The sequence below is a fragment of the Tasmannia lanceolata genome, unplaced genomic scaffold (assembly GCF_043159265.1).
Source record: "Tasmannia lanceolata isolate RefF3 unplaced genomic scaffold, GAP_Taslan_0.1 ptg000048l, whole genome shotgun sequence".
Classification (NCBI taxonomy): domain Eukaryota; kingdom Viridiplantae; phylum Streptophyta; class Magnoliopsida; order Canellales; family Winteraceae; genus Tasmannia; species Tasmannia lanceolata.
This window is the reverse complement of record NW_027518725.1, coordinates 4,750,584-4,773,312: the sequence shown is the minus strand read 5'-3', so window position 1 is coordinate 4,773,312 and position 22,729 is coordinate 4,750,584. Positions and strand designations below refer to the sequence as shown.

Here is a 22,729-nt window from a genome sequence, read left to right as displayed (position 1 = left end):
GATTTAGAGTACTTGGTTGACGCGCTGAGTACTCTTTGCTAATGTGGTCATAACTCATAACTCAAGAAAGTCAAAGGAGAGTTTTGATTGAATGTGTTATGGAAAGCACGGAGTCAGACTCAGATAGGCGAGCAAACTCGGACAAGAACACAGGTAAGATAAAAGGGAGTTGACTCGGCAAGTCAATAATTACAAAGGAGTGATAATTAGACGCTGATGGGGTGTAAAACCGCAGACCAGCCTATTAGCTGCCGACACGTGGCTAGGGGAGGTCCCACCATAAACCAGCCTATTAGCTGCCGACACGTGTCTCGAGGGGGGACCCACTGCCGACCCCACGTCAGCAGGGGCAGTTTGGTAATTACCTCGGAGTAGGTGAGCCTGGATCTATAGCTGGTCAACACCTGCCTTGGAGCATTAACTCCCCACCGACCTCAAACTTTTCCTATAAAAGGGCTTCCAAAGCTCATAAATCGGGGTATTGAATTCTCACCCACCACTCTTAAAACTTCCTCTTCACTCCGGCTCATACTGACTTGAGTGTCGAAGGGCCTGTCCGGAGTACACTCCGGGTCGGTCATTCTAACCTCGTTTGCTTCTGTGCAGAACACAGTTCTTCCGGACTCTGTGTCCTTCAATTCAGCACCTCGGGCCCTCCAATTCGGCTCTTACGTCACTGTCATATCTGTTAATTGATTTCGGGCCTAACAGACGCAAATTTACTTTTATTTTTAGTTCAATTATCAGAGTTCCGGACTCGAAATCAGTTCTCAAAATCCAAAAAAAAAAAGGCCTAATGTAAGAGTAAGACGCCTACATATGTAGCTACTTCAAATAAGTTAGCCAAAGAATAAACATTCTAATGGTCATGTTTTCAAAAGCTTGGAAAAGAAATGTTTGAAGACACAAACAAGTTTTCTCAAAACTCAGTGAGTCGACTCAACACGATCAAGATTCAGTCCAAAGTCAAAGAGTAGCTACCAGCACTTGAAATAACTTGATTTAATACTAAAAAATCCTGGTTAGGTATTTTGAAACCACAGTCGAATGGTAGCCGCGAAATTGGGTAGCAAATTAGTTGAGCAGTCTTCCTCTTCTTCTCTTTTTTTTTTTTTTTTTTTGGGTGAGGAAGGGTGTCCCCACCCCCTTGGGTTGGGGGGTTAGGACTATTTCCCTACGGATGCGCGCAATCACCCGGAAACCAAGCACATCAGGTAACCAAGGGGGATTCGAACGCTCGTCACTGGGGAGCAAACCCATGGCTTTACAAGCCAAAGAGCCACACCAGTCTTCCTCTCTCTACCAATAATAAATACCAAACATCATTTTTTATTAGAAAATATTTCCAGGGAAAAGTTTATTGGAAATTTCTTCCATGAAAATTTTTCACATAGACACCTCATGCATCTATCTGAAATTTATGGGAAGTGATAGACACCTCATGCATCTATCTGAAATTTTTGGTTGCCCCCAGGTGGGTCCCGCCAGTTTTTGAGAGAGAATCTCTCTTTGGTTTGGAACAGCAGCCTAAAGCCACACATTTCTTGCTTCACCCAAATCAAAACATTGGTTTTGGATAAAGAGAAAGAAAAATTTATTGAGAAGAAGAGAATTGGAGCATGGTGAGTATGATGATGAGCATTTGCAATCCAACCTCTGGGTTTCCTCTCTCGTCTTCTTCATTTGCCCCTACAATCTCATCTGCTTCCTCCATCCATTTTGCTTTTCCGAGGAATCTCCCTAATTTCCACTTCCACCCTCATAAGTGCAGAGGAAAATCACGACCCCATCGCTCTTTCTCTCCCCAAAAATTCTCAATAACCTGCGAGGTTACGCTGATAAACGAGAGCCAGTTTTCGGACACAGTTTTAGGGTCGGATATTCCCGTTCTCGTCGAGTTCGTAGCTAATTGGTGCGGACCTTGTCGCTTAATCACTCCCATAGTCGATTCGGCTTCTCAGGTATCCACAATTCTTTTTTCTTTTTTCAACTGTTTGCCTTAATTGGGTGAATCGACTATGCAGTGTTGTGATCATAATTGCAAGATAAAGGAGCTTGGGATATACACGGCCAAAGGGCTGAAAACACAAATAGAACTTACAAGTTACTTGCTCTTCTTTTTCCTTTTCTCTTTCAATCTTTACACTTCTTCTCCCTTGAACCTTTACCCTTGGAACTAGACGTTGGGTAGTCTCTTGGCTTCGGCCGACCAACCACACCTTTGCTCAACCGAACAACACTTCATCAACCGCTTTCTTTAATCACTCTTCTCCTCTTTTAACATTGATATGACCTGGTGTTAGAGATCCTGAATTAGAGGGTATAGAGGTCTTCATTTCATGTCCATGAGGTTCGTCATTCAAAGTTTCTTATAGAAGTATTGAGTTCAACATGCAAAACACTTTTAGGAGGAATGTTAGACATATCTGTTAAAGGGTAATGAAGTATGATGCAAATGGATGAAACTTTATTTTCATATTCTACATGTATTGAAAATATATGACCCACTCAATCTAACAACCATCCACCGCATGATTAGAAGTAACACCAAAAGGAGGCCATTTTGGAATGGAGTGGAAACAGAAATCAAGCTTTCTCCAATTCTTTGGCACAAAGATTTAGAGTATTCCTCCATGAAAGATGAACATCTTGCAATAGCGGGAACTTGACTATCCTAATTCCAATTTCTTCAGCTTCATCCAAATTTCGAAATGAATATAATGCTCACCTTTGAAACAATTATTAACGTTCCGAACCCTAATTTTTTACGACAAGTATCATTAAGCCCTAATCAAGCTACCAAAAACTATATGCTTGTCAATCAAGAATGTGAAGTCGTCTATGTGCCTTAGATGCCTGGGCAACCAAATCAAGTCAGCCAGCTTAGGCCTAAGCTCACCAAGGTTGCTAGAGCGAGAATCGAAGGCTCCCTTGATGGTCGGAAGCGGGAATCGTGAAGTCGCCGAATAGTTGCTGGAGAATCGCCGGGGAATCATCGGGAGTTGCCAAGGAGTGGCTGAGGAGTTGGGAATCACCAGGGAATCTTTGGGGAATCGCGGTTCCCAAAAAGTGGGAACCGCAGTTCCCAAATTCGAAATCGGGGTTCCGGCGAATCCAAACCTCGATTTCCAATTTTCAGGGATTCAAAACAATTCCCATTTCAGAATTGCGTACTGGTGCTTCCTTGATTTGAACGCCTAGGCACCTAAACTGACGCTCAATGAGAAAGGTACTAAAAGGTAAAAATATTATCGGATCTTACTCTTGATGTAATCTTACTCTTGATGTAATCTCCATGTAATACCTTGTTTGTTTTGTTAACTTTTGGTTGAAGGTGGGAGGATTCAAAGTTCTATGTTTTCCTTTTTGGCATTCCTGAAATGTTTGAACTCCAATTTAGTAGCTGCCACCCAATGACCAAACCAAGAAGGTAGTAGTTATATTTTCAGGGACATACTTGCTGGCATACACTTGCCCTCAACTTTTGAATCTCCTTTAACCTGGAACTTAAATGGCTGATAATTTATTGTCTTTTTGTACTGTTCTCTTTTTTGTCTTCACTGTGTCTTTTCTCGGTTGTCCATCACATTAGCTATGCAGACAGTGCTGTTCTTTCAGGTGACAAGAAATCTCTGATTAATTGCACCTTTTTAGATAATTTATAAAAACAATGCACCTTTTTAACTTACTTCTATATTGTGATAATGCCAGAAATAGAAAGCAAAATCTAATTTTCTATCAAAGTACTATTAGTGCTGTAACTTCTACCAGTAGGAAGTTCTTTGAATCCAATAGGAATGTATAAATGTAAATCTGCCTGCCTTTGTGTGAACTAAGCATCACAACCCATTACTTGCTTGATGGTCCAGATTTTATTTCTGAAACTACATAGCATTTTCCCTTTCTTTGAAATTAATAGCTGTATATTTCTCGTCAGTATTATACGGTCGATAGCTCGTATATCGATCAAGATTAACGTGTTGATGTTATTGAATTCAACATAGTTGTTTCTCCTACTGATTTACATTTCGAAGTTCTCTGAAATGCTTTTTTTTTCACGGATGTCTGTGAATATCAGGAATACGAGGGCAGATTAAAGGTGGTGAAGATTGATCATGATTCAAATCCCAAGTTGATTGAAGAATACAAGGTTTATGGCCTGCCTACTCTAATTCTTTTCAAGAAGGGGCAGGAGGTTCCAGAAAGCCGAAGGGAAGGTGCAATGACAAAGGTTAAGCTGAAAGAATATCTGGATGCGCAATTGGAAGCTATGGCTGCCATTTAGTTGATTATACACACCCATCTCTTTGAATTGCAATGGGGTTGAGGCGAAATGACAGATTTCAAATCACAAAATTCGGGGTATGTCTTTTGTTTATTTCTTTGATTAACCCTCAACCGATATATGTAAATTGTCTTACATTGTTCCAAAACAGTTAACCCACAGAGGTTTCATGAGATTAGTGGTAATAAGCTCTCGAGATCAATATTCTTGTGGGGTCATTTTTGGTTTGTGATTCTTTTGTTGCAGTGCCTATGCAACCGTGTATGCTTGCACTTGCTGAAATACTTTTTTTTTTTGAATGGTCACTTGCTGAAATACTTAATTACGTAAAATGACAGGACACGTATTGTCATTTTCTACAAGGTTGTATTGTATGCGGATGATGTTTTTATGGTTTTGTTAATGCTTTTCACATTCACCATACAGCATAGGAGTCTTCTCGTACCCATTCTCATAATTTTATCTTGCATTTTTTGCCACCATATTGAGATTTCGCTTACCAAATTGATTGACTTGCGTCTAACTGCATTCTATGAACTATGCCCATTTTAACTGTCTATGACAAGGAGCGACAGTACTACAAGAAAACTCTTAAAAGACCCAATTTATATTCTCTTAGATTCTTGTAAGAGCATGAGAGAGTACAGACAAATCCATTCTCAGATCATCAAAGAAGACCCATCTCCTTGTCACGTCTCTGCAACTATTAGAGCCTATCTCTTTATGTGCAATCTCACCCCATGGAAGGAGACTATGCCAACACCCTCTTCAATAACCTCACTATCTTCTCTTGGAATTCGCTCATCAGATACAACACCCCCCGCCCCCCCCCCCCCCCCCCAAGACACTCACAACAGATTCATCTTTCCCTTTGTGATCAAAGCTTGCACAGAATCTTTGGAACTCAATGAATGACGCCTTTGTAAAAATGCATATAATTGGAGCTTACGCGTTTCATATTTGATCAAATGGACTGTGGAGATGTGCTTTCGTGGAACACAATAATAAATGGGGTATGGAATTCTTGCGAATTTAGATGAATTTCAGGACCTGTATGATGCAATATCTGAGAGAATTGTGGGTTCTTGGTTTTCTATGCTGGTTGCTTATACAAAATGTGGGGATGCTGAATGTGCACGTAGAGTGTTTGATGGAATGCCTTGGAGAGATGTGGGGTTTTGGAATGCAATGTTTCTGTTAAGTTAATGATACAAAATCACCGGTTCTATTTCATTCTTGGAGTGGGTCCCACTTGGCCCTTTTAAGTAGGATGTGTTTTCTCTCTGTATATGGTCGGTATATGAAAGAGAGGGTTTGAAGAAGAAGGGAAAATGTAGAAGAGAGTAGAAAGCTAGGGCAAGGTAAGAGGGGTTTTCTCTTGGGGGGCCCTAGGAGGGCTTTTGTGGTGAAGCAAAAACAAGGCTCTTCTACTCAAAGTTGAAGAGAAAGATTAGGGCAAGAAAAAAGGTTTCTATTGGTGCTCTTGGAGGGCTTTTATGATGAGGCAAAAGCTAAGTTTTTCTTCTTCTACTCAATGTGTGTTCTTCTTCTCCGTAGAGTTTTCTTCTTTACAAGAGAAGCATTGTATTGGAGGGTTTTTCCAAAGGGATTTTTTTCATACTCGGTGTAGAGATTTGATGGTTGCTTTGTGATTGCATAGAAGGTTGGAGAGAAGGGTTTATTGGTGGCTTTTACCGGTGGAGGTAACATTGTACTATTTTTCAAAAAAAATAAAAAAATAGTGAATTGTGTGTTGCCTTGTCCGTGGTGCAGTAGCCTATTGTGGTGAACCGCGTATATTCTTGTTTTTTTGTGATTGTTTGTTTTGCTTCCCTTTGGTAGTTGTGGTTTGTTGGTATATATTTTTCTCCATCTTGTTGTGCACGATCTTGGGTATTTTCATGTGTTTTTTTGTGGAAGATTAACTGGTGTTATCGGCGGTGGCATGCTATGCTCATTACAGCTAATCCAACCGAAGTAGAGTGAACTATAACTGAAGTAGGCAATAGGTCTAACAGTAGTGAAGTAGTCTCCGCGTAGAGTAGTGGTAAGTTGTGTTCGGTTTCCAATTGAAGCAGTAGTTTCATGGTATAGAGTGTCATTACCAAAAGTCATTACCAATATAGAGAGAGAAGAGATGAGAGAAGAGTGCTAAATCCCAAGGTTCTACTAGCAAAAAATACTTTTTTTTTTCAATTAGTTTGGTGGGGGGCAAAAGTCATGCCACATGGTTCGGCAAGGGAGAGACAAGACAAGTAGGCTCCTAGATGATGGGGTACCTAAAACCAATCAAAACACCTTGTAAAACCCAGTAATTGGGCAACTAAACAACCCTTTTTGCCTTTTGTTATGAAGATTAAGGGCCTCATTTTGATGCCTCTATGCTTGGATTGCAGGGGAAACATTCCTAAGAAAATTTTCTGTTTCCTGGCTTTTCTAGTGGGATAGGGGACTAAGTAAAACCAGAACTATGGTGGTTCGAGTTACTGTTTTTCATTTGTAATTGTAATCAGCCAAGCCAATGGAAAAATAATAAATTTTGAAAAAAAAAAATAAAAAATTTCCAAACAATTCCTGCAAACCAAAGAGGACCTAACACCCAAACCATATTACTGGTTTTCCTACGATTACAAACGGGTTCACTCATATACATTATACACTCATTGATCCAATCAAATGCCTTTTTCCTGTTCTTTAGGCATGGGCGCCCTTGCATCTATCAGTCCTCCTCAATTTTTAGGCTGCCCATCTTCACTTATGATAAACAAGCACAAATAGCATGGACATTAATTGCATCATTCATTCCATCTTCCTCTCCCACGAAGGTTTCTGTTGCCAGCCTTTTGAGGAACTAAAATTTCACCAACTTAACTCCCACCCACCCAACTAGTCAAATGCCTATTTTCACCCTCCTTTTGTTTGTCTTTTCCTGAAAATGAAGTTATTTTTAGGAGGGATTTGCTAGGGACCATCCAAAAAGGCATTTCATGGATGGGCCGTTGCATGTGAGAGGGCAGTCACCTTAGGTGAATTAAATGAATAAGACAAAATCTGAGCCTTTGTAGCTGTTCTCACATGCAACAGCCCGCCCATGAAATGCCTTTTGTGATGGTCCCTAGCAAATCCCTTTTTTATAGGAATAGACAAATAAAAGGGGTGGTAGGTTGTAAATTGTAATAGAATTTCAACAAATCAAAGGCTTTACGAAGGATCATCTTATGGCCCCAATTTTTGGGTACCGGCAGATACAGAAATTGAACGGTTCAGATCATCCATTCACGTGGGCCCTCTACACTTTTGTAGGTGCAAGTACACTGTTCGGCCGCCCACACCGTATTAAAACTCTGCAAAGGGGTGATATTGATTACGATTTAAACGGGGAAATGACATTCTCCCCCTTTTCTTCCCCCCGGCCACGCCTTCTTCTTTTTTTCTTTTTTTTATGCCATAGGGTATCCCCACCCCACTTTGTAGGGCCGGACTATTCCCTAGGAATGCACCCAGGTGCACCATGCGCATCAGGTAAACGAGGGGGTTTCGAACACTCGTCACTGGGGAGCAAACCTGGCCACGCCTTGTGTAAAAAGAGTGTTATAAATACACTGCATCGTACTGCCATGGTGGGTCTCAATAGATGAACAGTCTAGATCATACGATAGTTACCAATTCATATAGGTAAGTGATATATTCACCCCCTTTTCTTCATTGGGCCACCCCTTCTACTCTTCTAGTGCATTTATGACAACTCTCCTAGTCTCTTAACACCATAAGGGGGTGGCTTGGTGAAGGCAAAGGGGCGAATATATCATTTTCCTTCTTTTATTCCAATTGAGGGTGGCAAAATCAATCGAACCGAAAATTTGGTTTCAGTTTCAGTTTGGGTTCGGTTCGGATTCGGTTTAGTTCGATTTGGTACGGTTTGGACAATGATAAATGCACTCCTTTTCATAGGAAAACGATAAATTTGTCCCTTTTTATCGGTTCGGTTCGGAGTATTTCGGTTTCGATTCGGTTTGATTCGGTTTAAGTTTGGGGGTGAACCGAACCGTTGCCACCCTTATTTCCAATATATGAATGGTTACCACACTCACATGAACGATCCAAACCGTTCATCTCTGAGACCAACACACTAACCATCCGATAAACTGAGGATTCTCGCACTGAACCCCAGGCCTTCGTTTTTCCGCCTTCCTAACCTTGCTGGGTTTAAATGGTTGAGCTCCTTGACCGTGGGGCCCAGGAAATGAATGGTTTGGATCATGTGAAAAGTTACACATACGGGCCATCTTAGAATCATCCAAGGGCTCCAATGTAGAAATTAAACGGTTTAGAACATCCATTCAGGTGGACCCACTTTACTTTTGTGGCTACAAGCGAACTCGAAGGCACATGCCGCCCCACTGTATTAAAAACTGCGTAAATGATGTACTCGGCCCCTTTTCTTCCCCCTGCCACCATACCATGGCTGTGGTGTGAAAAGGAAAGTGATATATTTGCCCCCTTTTATTCCAGTGCCACCCCCTCTAGACTCTAGTGTACTATGAGTTTATGACATCTCTTTTTACACTGCGAGGGTGAACGGGGAATAAAAGGGGCCAAATACAGTACAGACTGTACAGTGTCCTGCCATCGTGGGATCACGGCACGGGACACCTGGGGTAGTGGACCCACACTTACATGAGTGATCCAAACCGTTCAACTCTGGGACCCACGCACTATGCGCCAATTTCCTAACCATCTCTGATCAACCGAGGATTTCCGCACGGGAAGTGGGCCTTTGTTTTTGGCATTATCATGTTTAACTAATAGCACAAACTCAGCTTGTCTTTTATGTTTTAATTTTCTTCCCAACGCATTTTGAGAAATTTAAATAACCTCTGACAGTTGTTTAAATAATAAAGACAAAATGAATTAGTGCAATTATCAAAACATGGTAGTAGTGCCAATATCAGTAGCCGTGGAAACTTTTCTCGCCTACCTAACCTATACAAGGTTTAAAATAAATCATCCAAAGTTTAGCGATCCTTGACTGTGGGGGGCCCAAAAAAATGAACGGTTTGGTTCACGGGACAAGTTACACCCTTCGGCGCACGTTAGAGTCACGCAGTCCCCTTCCTCTCCTATATATCTATAATAACACCACTTACCGTCGCTCCTGTCTATTCTGCCCTCTTTTTTTAGTATTCCTTTGTACAGCGGAAAGAACTAAAAAGGCAAAAACCACCACGCGTTTTCTGTATTTGGCGGGACGTAGTTTTTCAAAACCGGACTTGCAGAAACGAAACCCGGTTTCCCGGCTTCCAAATCCGGTTTTCCGGCCATGAAATCCGGCAAGAGTTCAAAACAAGAGAGTTCCGAAACCCCTCCCGATGAGCTACGTTGCAATCGGAACGACGGGAAGCTTTGGCGATGCAAAAATTGGAAGATCGCAGGTAAAAACATGTGTCAACAGCATTGCCTTCGGATTAGGAAAGAAGGGAAAAATGCTATTGTTAGGGTTTCTGAACCTTTGGTTAAGAAACAAGGGTATAAGAATAAATCGAGAAAGAGAGTCCGAGGAGATATTGATGAGAGTGAGGATGAGATTATACCGGCGAAGAAACAGAGGGGAAACGTAGGGTTTAGAATGAGGGGAGAGAAGGTGAAAATGGGTTTTAGGGTTCCAATTCGAGGAAATGGCGGTTTGAATGTTGAGCGTGGGAATGAAGAGAATGAGATTATGGCGAAGAAGAAATGGCAGGAGGGGAGACTATTGAAGATGAAACTGCGGGGACGGCCTTCGAGACGTGGGGATTTGGATGAGAAAATGGAGAGTGTGAGGGAGAAGAGAAAGAGGAAAGAGCAAATTATGAGTGATATAGAAGGCGGGGTGGATCTTTCTGCGTCGATTAGTTTGGGTCTGGTGAGGGTTTCAATCCTGGCAATATGCTCTATTGTTTGTTTGTATAAACCTATAGTTAATGGTTCCTCGTACCCATGTTACATGGATTCTTCGAAATGGACGAAGAATACGTGTCGGACATGCCTCGGATTCCTATAGGATTCTTTGAGACACTTCTAGATCTCATTTTTTAATACTACTACCACAACTTGACAATTATCGCATATTTTGAGTTTTACCCATCCTAATAGTAAGTTTCTTATATGGAAATAACACATTATATCTACTCATCCGGTTAAATTTTTTGATATATTACTTGTTATAGTCATATTATTATGTAAAAAAAAATCCAGGATTGATTTAAATATATTACCGAATCCACGAATCATTCCTTTTGAGGTTTGTCGAAACTTACACTTGATAGGATTTCGACACTCGTATCCGTACTGATGCAATATTTCGTCCTACATGTTTCCTCTTAATTAAGAGTACGCTTCCTATTATGGTCATTATTATATTAAAAAAATATGGATTGATTAAAATATATTGGCGAATCCACGAATCATTCTTTTTGAGGTTTGTCGAATCCGACACTTGATACCCTTGTCGGATTCCGACACTTGTATACGTACTGATGCAATATTTCTTCCTACGTGCTTCCTCTTAAGTAAGAGTACGCTTCCTATTATGGTCATTATTTCTTCCTAAAAGAATATTTTCTCCATATAATACTAGAAGAACGTATTTAAAAAAAAAGTGCATTTAAAACTTGAAAACTCATCTTAAATTTCAAATGAAAATTATTGTCGATGTTTTCCCAAAAACTAATATTAAATATGAGAAAACGGTTCCTACACATATGTGTAGAGAGTTCTCTACACACTAGCTTAAAAACAGTGGGGGCCCACATTGTTTGGGTGATCCAAGCCATCCATTTTAAAGACCCTCACATAGATAGGGTGTCTACAAAAAATCAGATCCATAGGATCATCCCAACCCTACGATTTGTGGAAGTAAAATGGATGTCTTTAAACCTTCACAAATTAGTCCATTTTTTGCCTCCACAGTTCGAATGGTTAGGATGATCCTATGGATCTGATTTTTTGTGGACACCCTATCTATGTGAGGGCCTTAAAAATGAATGGTTTGGATCACCCAAATAATGTAGCCCCCACTGTATTTTAAGCTAGTGTGTAGATAACTTATCTACACATATGTGTAGGAACAGTTTTCTCATTAAATATACATGAATAACACATGTGAAACTGCAAATTCCTAAAACTTGTAATTCTAATTAGTCATGAAGTCTTCTTTTCTACTTTTATGCTTACCTATATCAACCCTTCTTCCCAACCCCGCTACAATCCTATTCTTTTTATGTACTTTCTGTTCGCTTCTAATGTGGCTTCTTATGTGCCTCGTGTTGACTTTCAATGATGCTTCACACATTTTCTGTTTACTCTTTAGAGCGTTTCGCTACCCGCATTTTCTCTTTTCTAAACCCCTTGCTTCTCGCACTCGCTTCCCAACCTAGCAACTATGGTTTAACCTTCTTGCTTTTGATTACTATTCTTCTTTCTTCTTATTTTGAGGGTTTTGTTTTTAATGTTTGTGTTTAAAGCGTAAGAAGGCGAAAAAAGGGGAAAGCAGAATGTGCCATCAGTGTCAGAGAAGTGATAAAGAAAGGATTGTTTGGTGCAAATGCAAAAAGAGATACTGTGTACTGTGCGTAGGGCGATGGTATGGTCTCTGGGTTTGAACTTTGAACTAACAAATGAGTGTTACTGTTTGGTTGATGAATCATTCACTTTGTTCTTCTGATTGATTATTTTTTTATGTGTATGAATTTGGAGTTGCTGATTGGCACTTTAAACTTGTTTTAGACCTTCATATTTTTTCACCATAGTTTCCTATTTCCTTTCTGGGTTTGAACTAACAAATGACTGTTACTGTTTGATTGATGAATTAGCTCTTCGGATTGTTTAATTTTTTTTACGTGTATTAATTTGAAGTTTCTGATTTTGCACTTTAAACTTGTTTTAGATATTCTTAATTTTTTGCTATAGTTTCCTATTTTCCTTACACTTACAATTCTAGATTATGTTCCATGTTACGCACTAAACCACGTTGAAGATCTTTCATTTGCTTTGATTGGTATATTGATTTCTACAATAGTGGAGTTTAATGGACTTTTTTCTTTTACTGGAGTACTATGCGAGCAGACTTTGTCCAGCTGTACTGAGGTTGTGTGGTCTTTGGGATTTTTATATTTTCTAATTAATTTTTCATAATTGGAATGAAATGTGTTATAAGAAAAATCTGAAAAAGCGATGCTTACAATTGGGTATGCAATTCCTTATTACAGTTGTTGATGGGTTTAAATGTATTTGGCTGTCCTTCTCTCATCCAATATAAATTTTGAGTATGTTACAATCCTATATTGTATTTGTTATCTGTGAAGCTGATGGGGAGTATCCTTGGGCCCATATTTTAATTTCAAGTGTCCTTTAGGTGTATTTTATGCCCCTTATAGGAGCGGGTCCATGGTCTTTTTTACCAATATCACTTGGTTTCTTTAAGTTGTAGGTGCATAAAATGGGGCCCACGTGTTTATTACAAAAAATTTAAGTGATAGAGGCATTTAAAATAGATTGTCATTTTGTTCCTAAAAAGCTCACTAACAAATTGATATCTACAATGTATGTTGGGTCTAAGGATTAGGGGTGTTAGCAGATCTAATTCGGATCGGGTCCACCTATGCCTGGGTCATGATCATTCAGATCACTTATCGGTTGGATCCTATTAGAGCGTTCTTCGGATCCTACTTTTAGTGTTTGAGTCGCAATCCATTTCAAATGGGCCATCCATTGGAATGTGCTAGATCCTAGCTATGGTCTATTCACATTTAGAATTTTGTAAAAAATTTGACTGTTCTGTCAACTATTAGTGTTTGTCTACACAGTTTGTTCAATCGAATCAACCCTTTTCGGTGACTACTTTAAACTTTTAAATAGTTAAATCATGTTTGAAACAATGAAATTGATCTACACTGCATACAAGAATCTAAAATGAATGTACCGTCCCTTTTTTGTTTTCTTTTATGGTCCATTCCATCAGAGTGATTTGGCAATTAAATCTATGTTGCAGATCATTTTTTTTTCTTACACATTTAGAATTTTGTAAAAAATTAAAATCTTATGTCCACTATTAGTGTGTTTACACAGTTCATTCAGCCAAATCAGCCCCTTATCGGTGACTAATTCAAACTTTTAAATAGTTAAATCACGAAATTGATCTACACTGCATACAAGCATCTAAAATGAATGTAACCGTCCCTTTTTGTTTTCTTTTATGATCCATTGCATCGGAGTGATTTGGCAATTTAATCTATGTTGCGGATCATATTTTGTCTCACTGCTTTTCTTTGGATCAACAACAGGTATCCTCACATGTCAGAGGCAGAATTTGCAGAGGCTTGCCCATTCTGTCTTGGAAATTGCAATTGTAAGGCATGTTTACGCACGTATAAGATACCTAAGGTTTGTTTATTATATATCATTCTTCACTATAATAAACTTTGATCCTCCAAGAGTCCTACTTCTTTCGATGCCATCTGAATGTGTTCATGGTTCACCTGCAGATTGCAACGAGGACGATAAATGAAGTTGAAAAAAAGCAACGGTCTCTTTATTTGATAGATCTACTTCTCCCATTTCTGAAACAAATAAATGAAGATCAAATACGGGAAAAGGAGTTAGAGGCTAGGATTCGAGGTAAAACCTGCCAGACTTTCGGCATCATTCTTCTTAATTGTTTTCCTAACATAAATTTCCATTTGAATAGGATTATTACCGTCTGAAATCAAACTTCAACAGGCGGTTTCCTTTAATGACGAGCGTGTTTACTGGTAGATTTCTCTTTCCTAAATTGTTGTAAAGTTATCACTTATCAGCAAGTTTGTTTAGCATTTCTTTCTTGTGCTGGTCTCTTATGTTGTCTAGAACCTGATTTATAATATTTTTCTGGACCAGTGACAACTGCAAAACTTCTATTATTGACTTTCATAGAAGCTGTCCAAACTGTTCATATGACCTCTGCCTTAGTTGTTGCCGGGAGATCCGTGAAGGTCGCCTACAAGGTGGTGATGAGCCAGTAGTTGTGCATTATCCAGATAGAGGGAAAGGTTATTTGCATGGTGATTTTGCTCCCAAGACTAAAGGGCGAAACAGAGTTTCAAATGTGCCTGGAGGGGCGACTTCTACGAAAAATGTAAATGGAGGGGAGACTTCTACGGAAAATGTCAGGCCATTGGCTGAATGGGAAGCCAACAGTAATGGTAGTATTCCTTGCCCCCCAAAGGCGATGGGTGGCTGCAGCGATTGCCTTTTGGAGCTCAAGTGCATCTTTCCGGAGGACAGCATCTTGGTGTTGGAAAGGAATACAGAAGAAATTGCTGACTGCAACAAATTTCTGCGATTGCCTGATATTTCTGCTCGATGCTCATGCCTTAACTCAGGTGGTCATATTGATTCCCGTAATTCGCGGAAAGCAGCTTCTAGGGAAGATTCTGAGGACAACTGTCTATATTGCCCAAGTGCAAGAGATACTCGAAATAATGACCTAGTGCATTTCCAGTTGCATTGGATGAAAGGTGAGCCAGTGATTGTTCGCAATGTTCCTGACCTCACTTCCGGTTTGAGCTGGGAACCATTTGTAATGTGGCGTGCATTTCGTGAGATGACAAAATCCAAGGCTGATTCCGAATCTTTGACAGTGAAGGCTCTTGATTGCCTGGATTGGTGCGAGGTTAGTTTTATTGCCCTCATATTGTATGGCCAAATATTTATTAAATTTTTACTTTTATGTTCTATGTACATTCCTTAAGTTGGAGTCACTGCTTTATGCATAGTACATTATGGTTTCCTGTTCTCCTTGGCCTCATGTGTCCTTAAGCCATGTTCCTTTCACTACAGTTTTTTTCTTAATTCACCTCAACTCTTAAATATAGACATTGGGATTGCATTCTGTAATTGTAGTAAACTTGTTACTGCCTCCGAGCATGTGAATCAGTCCATGGGTTTCTTGTGTCTTTTCTAGGTATCTAACTCTGGTTTATACGACATTTAGGGTCAAATGTTGGACTAGTAGCCTGTTTTGACAGGAGTGTTGTTTCTAATATAGGCATTTATACTTGTTCAGAGCAACATAGTAAACTTATATCTAGGCTTGGATGCTGCCATTGTTGAAACTGAACTAAGCATTTTTTATCCACTGATTCCTAAACTGACCCGGATGCCTGTTAAGATTCGAAATCGTCTTTTAAAATAATACATTGTAGGTAAACGGCTGATTGGCCATACTTTCTAATGGACGTTTCCTTAGTTCATAGTTGCATTTATTTTGTTCTGTATTTCTTCCTTTGTTGTGATGCGGATCTGTCCTCATTCTTGATAGTGTGGTTCTTATTTTGCTCTTTCATCAGTGTTCTAAACTGGTGGATTATATCTAACGTTTGCATCAAATTCTGTGATAATATGCAGGTTGAGATTAATATTCACCAATTTTTCACAGGATATACAGAGGGTAGAAAACATTACAATCTTTGGCCTGAGATGCTCAAATTGAAAGATTGGCCCCCTTCTAAGTTCTTTGAAGAACGCTTACCACGCCATGGTGCCGAGTTTATTGGTTCATTGCCATATCAGGAATATACGGATCCTAAGTTTGGTCTTCTTAATGTTGCTTCAAAGCTGCCAGCAGGAACCCTAAAGCCGGATCTAGGACCTAAGACATATATAGCTTATGGGACAGCTGAAGAACTTGGGAGGGGAGATTCAGTAACTAAGCTTCATTGTGATATGTCTGACGCGGTATGCTTTGTTCTTATGAAGTCTTGTCTCTATCAATATTTAAAAACTCAACTCCAATATGGAAACTTTATTGAATCTGCCATTTTATTGAAAAAAGTTGCTTTTCTATAAAATTGAATTTTTATCTCGGTAATCATAACATGGTCGGACCTACGCTTAAATGGATGTTCTTGGCATTTCTATTTTTTGTGGTGATATTTCACCAAAAATATCTGCCATTATTTTCAAACTTCAAAACCATCCTGGAAGGTTTCATAGATAAATTCTGATTATAGCCTCTGTACTTCCATTTTCAGTCTCCGATTGAACTTGTATCCATGGATACGCTCATTATGGCACGGAAATCATATTTGGTTGATTCTCTAATTTGAGCTACAAATACAAATTTGTCTTGGAAAGAAGAATTTATGTTTTTCAAGTTTGTGTTTGCTTGGATCATACCTGATTTTGAGTCTGACTAGGTTTCCTATTTCATTAATATTTCTTTCCTGATGATAGTTCGTAATAAAGTGATTATCTTTTACCTTGCATATTGATTAATCGTGGTTATGAAAGCTAATTTGTTAATTATGCCTTTTCCATTTCAGGTGAATGTTCTGATGCATACTGCAGAAATAGTTCTGGACTCTAAACAACTTTCCAGTATAGAAAATTTCAAGAAGAAGCATTGTGCTCATGATCAAAGAGAACTTGGTATCATTCAACTGAATCAGAAGGTTGATGAGAAGCACCCTGCACCATCTCCTGAGAAAAACATTGCAGTGGTGAATAAATTCCAATCACATGTCATGTCTACTGATGCTAAATTGCCTCTATGTGAAGCTTCCACTTTAGAAACTGTTCTGTTTTGTACAATGCCAGATATGCAATCTGATGATGGTCTTGGTGAAATTAGCTTTGGCATCGGACCTAAACAGAACAAGTTAGATGTTGTGGTTGGAGACTCTGAATGTAATGCCGGGGTTCTCTCTGATTTCAAAGATGTAACAAATGAAGAACTTGCTGGTACTGAAGAACAAAATGTGGAGAGTGGTTACTTTTCTGTCAAAGCTGGAGGCCATGAAGATAATGATGACTTAATTGATGAAAAAATCGGAGAAAATGGGTCGTCTAGTTTAAACGAGCAGAATCTTGCCAATAGAGATGAGTTGGAAGAGAGGCATGGAACTCAAAATAAAGATGGGCATGGCGGTGCAATCCAGAAGAATCAGCAAGTGGCTGATGAAACGCACAAAGAAACATTTGTAGATAAATGTATGTCAGACCTAGATGTCGTTAAGCCACTTGCCGTTATTGGTGGAGAACTGGATGGTGTGGGGTCCATTGCCATTATTGATGGAGTGTGTCCTGAATCTGAGGATTTAATTGTAGGAGCTGGTCAGTCTCAGGTCATGCTTGCAATTGATAAACAATGTAATGACGTCCTTGAAGAGCAAAAAGAAGACCATGTTGGCTTGGATATCTCACCGATGTCAAAAGTACTGGATGTTGGGACTGGAGTCTGGGAAAAGAGAGATATGGGTATTATTGATATCCAGGCTGGGATAAATGAGTCACTTTCTGTAATTGAAGAACAGGGCAAAAGTGAGACTTGTTTAGGCAAAACTGAAAGCAATGAAGAAAATGGGCAAGAGAAAGAGAAAGGTTCTGAGTTCTTTGGTATTAAAAGTGAAGAGAATGAATATGTTGGTGTTTTAATTGAGGAACGAGAGGGAGAAAATGGGTTTTGTAGTTTGAATGACCAAAAGATATCCAAGAGAGATGAGTTGGAAGAGAGGGAAGGATCTCAAGATAATAAAGGGCATCCCTTTATGATAAAGGAGCAGACAGATGATGATGTGATGCACGCAGGACCATCTCTAATGAAATGCATGTTAGAGCTAGATGCTGTTCTTGGCATTGCTGACGGAGAGTGGGACAGTCTCGAGTTGCATGCTGTTAGTGGTGATAAGCAACCTGGTAATGGCCTTAATGAGCAAAAGGGGGGCTTGGTCGGCGTGGATATCATGCCTACATCTAATATCATGGATGTTGGAACCGGAATTTGGACAGAAGGAAATACTTGTGTTACTGATGTCAATGGAGAGATAAATGAACAGCTTGCTGGAGTTGAGAAACAGGATAAGGGTGATGCCTATTCATATTTCAGAACTGAAACCAATGAAGAATTTAATACCACTGACCTAAGTGTAGGGGATGTTGCTTGTTTCTCTGACATTAGAACTGGGAATTATAAGGGACCTGATGTTCCAACTGGTGAAAAGGATGCTGGAACTGGTTGTTCTAGTTTTCCCCCAGAAGAGGTGATAATGGATGATGTGGCTGAAGAATCTCTAAAAGCACATGAGACTTTGATTGATGTGCCAATGGGTGAAAAAGTTTTTTCTGATTTCCCAACAGAAGAGGGAATTGGTAATTATGTTGGCAATGAACCTGCTAAAAATACCCATGATGTTTCTGATCAGAATATTCCTGAAGTTTTTGAAAAGAGTGTGGAGAAGAAGCCTGAAATTTCCGAAAAGAATGCGGAGGATATGCCTGAAGTTTCCGAAAAGAATGCGGAGGAGATGCCTGAAGTTTCCGAAAAGAGTGTGGAGGAGAAACCTGAAGTTTCTGAAAAGAATGCGGAGGTGAATCCTGAAGTTTCTGAAAAGAATGCGGAGGAGATGCCTGAAGTTTATGAAAAGAATGCAGAGGAGATGCCTGAAGTTTCCGAAAAGAATGGGGAGGAGAAGTCTGAAGTTTCTGAAAAGAATGCAGAGGTGAAGCCTGAAGTTTCTGAAAAGAATGCGGAGAAAAAGCGAGTTGGGGGTAGAAAGATGAAGAGAGGAAGACCTCGAGTTTCTGGCAATAAGTTGAGATCTGAAGTTCGACTTGGTCATGCCTCGAGGGAAGTACGCAGTAAGGGGGAGACTAGTTCTTCTGTAGTAAAAAGTTGTACTGGTGAAGCACAAGACACTTCAATTGATGAGCGAAAAGGAGAAAATGGTTTTTCTGATCTCTTGCTAGAAGGAAACGAGGATAATATGGGGGAGGATACTGGTAGCTGCAGAAATATTCCTAAAGTTTCTGAAAATAGTTCCGTGTCTCAAAAGGTCAGTAGGGGTGAGAAGAAGAAGAGGAAAAGACCTGACGATTCTGGCACCGAGTTGATATCCAAACCTGAAACTGGCGGTGCTCTTTGGGATATTTTTCGAAGACAAGATGTTCCTAAGCTACAGGAATACCTTAGGAAGCACTACAGAGAATTCAGACACACTCATTGTTCTCCAGTAAATCAGGTAACCAAAATTGGATTATATAAAAGGGGCATTGCAGTTTTTCCATTTTGACAATTACTTGTAATTTATGCTTCTTTTTATTGATCAGGTTGTGCATCCTATTCATGACCAAATATTTTATTTAACTTTGGAGCATAAAAGAAAGCTGAAGGAAGAATTTGGTTAGTTTACTTCATAATAGTTTAGTTGTTGACTTAATGTTTTTTGCCCTCATTTTCCTTTTTCATACCTTATATTGGGGAGGCGGTTTGTTTGTCGATACTCTGAAATCAGAATTGATATCTTCGATGCTTTGGTGTTTGTGTAGAAATTGAACCATGGACATTTGTTCAGAAACTTGGAGAGGCTGTCTTTATTCCTGCCGGCTGTCCTCACCAAGTTAGAAATCTCAAAGTACGTACACCATGAATTCGTTAATGCATACTTGATGATTACTTAAGAAACAAACAGGTTACTCAAGGAAAATTTTGTAGTAGTGTTTCCTTGTTTTTGTGTTGAACAAGAATGAAGTGATTTTGTTGGCAGTTTACGGTGAAATCAACTTGTATCATTGGGCAGACCACTGGGCATGCTACTGAGCACTCATTGACTTCTTCTGAAGCTTTTGTTTTTGTTGTTTACAGTCTTGTATAAAGGTTGCACTCGACTTTGTGTCACCCGAAAATGTCCACGAGTGTGTCCGTCTTACAGAAGAATTCCGAGTACTTCCCCAGGAACATAGGGCTAAGGAGGACAAACTAGAGGTAAACCTTTCTCTTCCTAGTTTATGTGTCATCTCTCTCTCTCTATATATACATGCATACATACTATTTGTGCATTTGTGTTACCATGCATGTATTTGTTTGTATGGTAAATTCTTATGTGGGCCAGTGGACTCGGCTCCTTCATAGCCAAGCAGTCTGAACAAGAGAGTATTAATTGAGCCAGCGCTTCATTTATTTATTTTTGGAATGGTTTGAGCCAGCTCTCCATGGTTGCTTCAAATTTGGCTATATTTTGAAAAATAAAATGCTAATTCTTCGTGAAATTTCATGAAAAGTTTCTTCATGTGAAATTTGTGATTTTGCCATTAAATCTTGAAATTAATTCAAATATCTCAGAAGGAAATTCAAATATTCATGGAAACAAACAGTACGAACTGAACCCACAACATTAACAGTATTTATAGATGTGCTTAACCAGTATGCCATGCAGTCTACCTGTACTATATTGTGCATGCACTCGTTTTTTTTATTTTTTAAAATGTATTCATGTTTTCTCTCAATTTTCAAACATTTACCTTGAAGAATTATTCCCGAATCTGAATTTGGTCAATGATTCTAACGTCCATGTTGTAATGATTTACCTTGATTTTGATTGTGTAACAGGTAAAGAAAATGACAATTCATGCAATCAAACAAGCTGTGAACGATTTGTCGGGGAAATCTGACCCTTCATATGATCCAGTGGAAAAAAAATTTAACCCAAAGTGAGTGGTTTGAAATTGCTTATGTGTAAGAGGGTCACGATCATTTCATTTGTAGTGCCAGTCCCAAGCCCAAGGATTGGTTAGTCTTCTGTAGTTTCTAGGCTTTAGAACCTATCAGTCCTGGTGATTTGAGTTTATATCATCTATGCTAACCAGCATACTTTCTGCATAAGTGGGAACTTTTGTGATTCTTCTTTGATTTTTTGGTTGTTGTTACAGGTCCAAGGCTGTCAAGAAAGGGAAGAAACAGGTCAAGGGGAAGAAAAAACCTGTCAAAAAAACACTGCCACAAGAAACTGCAGAAGCAGGACTATGTTCAGATGGTGTCGAGGAGAAGAAACCTACGGAAAAAACACTGCAACAAGAAACCGCAGAACTATGTTCTGATGATGGTGTCGAGGAAAAGATACCTACCGTAAAAACACTGTCAACGGAAACAGTAGAACTGTGTTCTGATGAAAAACAGTCACCATTGCCTGCACCACCATCACCCATATCACAGCCTTCTCCGATCTCATCACCTGCCGCCCCTGATTTACGAGAAAGTATGGTTGAATAGGAGACTCTTGACTTGCCAATTCTGGTGAGTTCTCATTTCTGAGTTTTTGATATTCTAATACTGATGTAGGCATTATCCATATAGGGTGTACCATAGTTGCCCATTTTGTGCAGAAAGGGTGTTCTCTACTGCCACTCTTGCTTCTGTGTTTGAAATTTGTAGCATGTAAAATGAGGGTTCTTTTTGTATGAAAGCATCAGTCTGTAATTTGTATGTTTATATCCTCACGAATGCTGTTACAGTAAGTATGTCTTGTATTTGACATAAAGCACAGGAAATTTTTTTACTGATCATTACTGTTCAAAGATCATTCATCTTATATATTCTATGATTCAAAGGGAAAGGATATATTGGCCCCTTTTTCTTCCACGGCCACCCCCTTGTAGGGTAAAAGTAGTAGAATGGGGGTGAATATATCACATCCCTGATTCAAATCATTTATTTACTGGCCCCATTATATATGGTTCATGTCCCAAAAAAAAAAAACCTCTGTTTTCATATCCTACCTTCTTTTGTGTTTCGACTTTGCAGAAATTTCCCTCATTGAGGTATTCTGAATCCAATCTTTACATTCTGGAGTGATTATCTGATTCTGAATTTCCTGAGAATGGAAAATCTAAAAAAATGATGGTTGAGTGCATTGGGCCTACTGCCTTGGAGTCGCTCCAAAAAAGTGATTCTGAAAATTTCAGAAATTGAAAGTTCCAACAAAGTGATTAATTTCATAAGCAGAAATTTTAGGATGGAATTGCTACTAAACGACATTGATGCTCCTTTTCTGCTGCACTGTCATTACTTGTTAGCTTACCATACAACAGCTAGATATTTGGAAAATGAACACCTTTGCTTTTGATACCTACACCCCTTTGCCATAAGGCTGCTATTACTGTATCACACATGCAAAAGCAACGCTTAGATGCTTATAGAGGTAAAAGTAAAAGAGAGATTTCTTTTCCTATTTTCATTAGTGATTCTTTTCTTTTAATTGAACTCTTTAAAAGTAGTAAGTTATTTAATTGTTGTGTGTGTGGGACATGTACAAATGATGTGGTCCATTTGAGTGTCTTGTGGGGGGACATAGACACAATCCCTAATCAATTGAATGGGGATGTTTAAGTGTTTAGAATTTTATTTTTTTTACTTAGTATTGGAAACCTAGTGAACCATGAGCTATCTTGAACAACCGTGTGCTATCTTGAGCAAGTTTCCCAGGACAATTGGCAGACCTTATGGAAGAAATATCATATTGCTCTATATAAGACTTTCACTTTGGCTCTCTTCACTTCTTTTCGTTTTCCTTTCCTTTCCGGGTGACATGGCAGAAGGAAAAGGAATCTAGGAAAACTATCAAGGAAAATGTTTCGTTTTCCTTGGAAAGCCTCTTT

At 39.2% G+C, this 22,729-nt stretch overlaps 2 protein-coding genes across 2 annotated transcripts; both read left to right on the top strand.

Annotated features, from left to right (window-relative positions):
• The first annotated feature begins 1,523 nt into the window (after positions 1-1,523).
• On the top strand, positions 1,524-4,503 carry THX (thioredoxin X). The gene is made up of 2 exons (XM_077375235.1): positions 1,524-1,961; positions 4,079-4,503. The coding sequence occupies exons 1-2, from the start codon at positions 1,620-1,622 to the stop codon at positions 4,283-4,285; spliced, it is 549 nt and encodes a 182-aa protein (XP_077231350.1). The 5' UTR covers positions 1,524-1,619; the 3' UTR covers positions 4,286-4,503.
• Positions 4,504-9,372: 4,869 nt separating this feature from the next.
• On the top strand, positions 9,373-21,649 carry LOC143864137 (uncharacterized). The gene is made up of 13 exons (XM_077374960.1): positions 9,373-10,187; positions 11,788-11,906; positions 13,606-13,705; positions 13,807-13,939; positions 14,010-14,073; positions 14,198-14,972; positions 15,707-16,036; positions 16,624-19,317; positions 19,406-19,478; positions 19,625-19,710; positions 19,941-20,060; positions 20,685-20,785; positions 21,005-21,649. Exons 1-13 carry the CDS (start codon positions 9,606-9,608, stop codon positions 21,342-21,344), a joined length of 5,517 nt encoding a protein of 1,838 aa, XP_077231075.1. The 5' UTR covers positions 9,373-9,605; the 3' UTR covers positions 21,345-21,649.
• Positions 21,650-22,729: the final 1,080 nt, after the last annotated feature.

What these genes read in the sequence shown, in the direction of transcription:
- THX (XM_077375235.1), top strand. Translation starts at nt 1,620, where the DNA reads ATGGTGAGTATGATGATGAGCATTTGCAATCCAACCTCTGGGTTTCCT. An exon ending in TAGTCGATTCGGCTTCTCAG is followed by an intron (nt 1,962 to 4,078) that starts GTATCCACAATT and finishes TGTGAATATCAG; the next exon opens with GAATACGAGGGCAGATTAAA.
- LOC143864137 (XM_077374960.1), top strand. Translation starts at nt 9,606, where the DNA reads ATGAAATCCGGCAAGAGTTCAAAACAAGAGAGTTCCGAAACCCCTCCC. An exon ending in ATTGTGATATGTCTGACGCG is followed by an intron (nt 16,037 to 16,623) that starts GTATGCTTTGTT and finishes TTTCCATTTCAG; the next exon opens with GTGAATGTTCTGATGCATAC. An exon ending in ACCAAGTTAGAAATCTCAAA is followed by an intron (nt 19,711 to 19,940) that starts GTACGTACACCA and finishes TGTTGTTTACAG; the next exon opens with TCTTGTATAAAGGTTGCACT.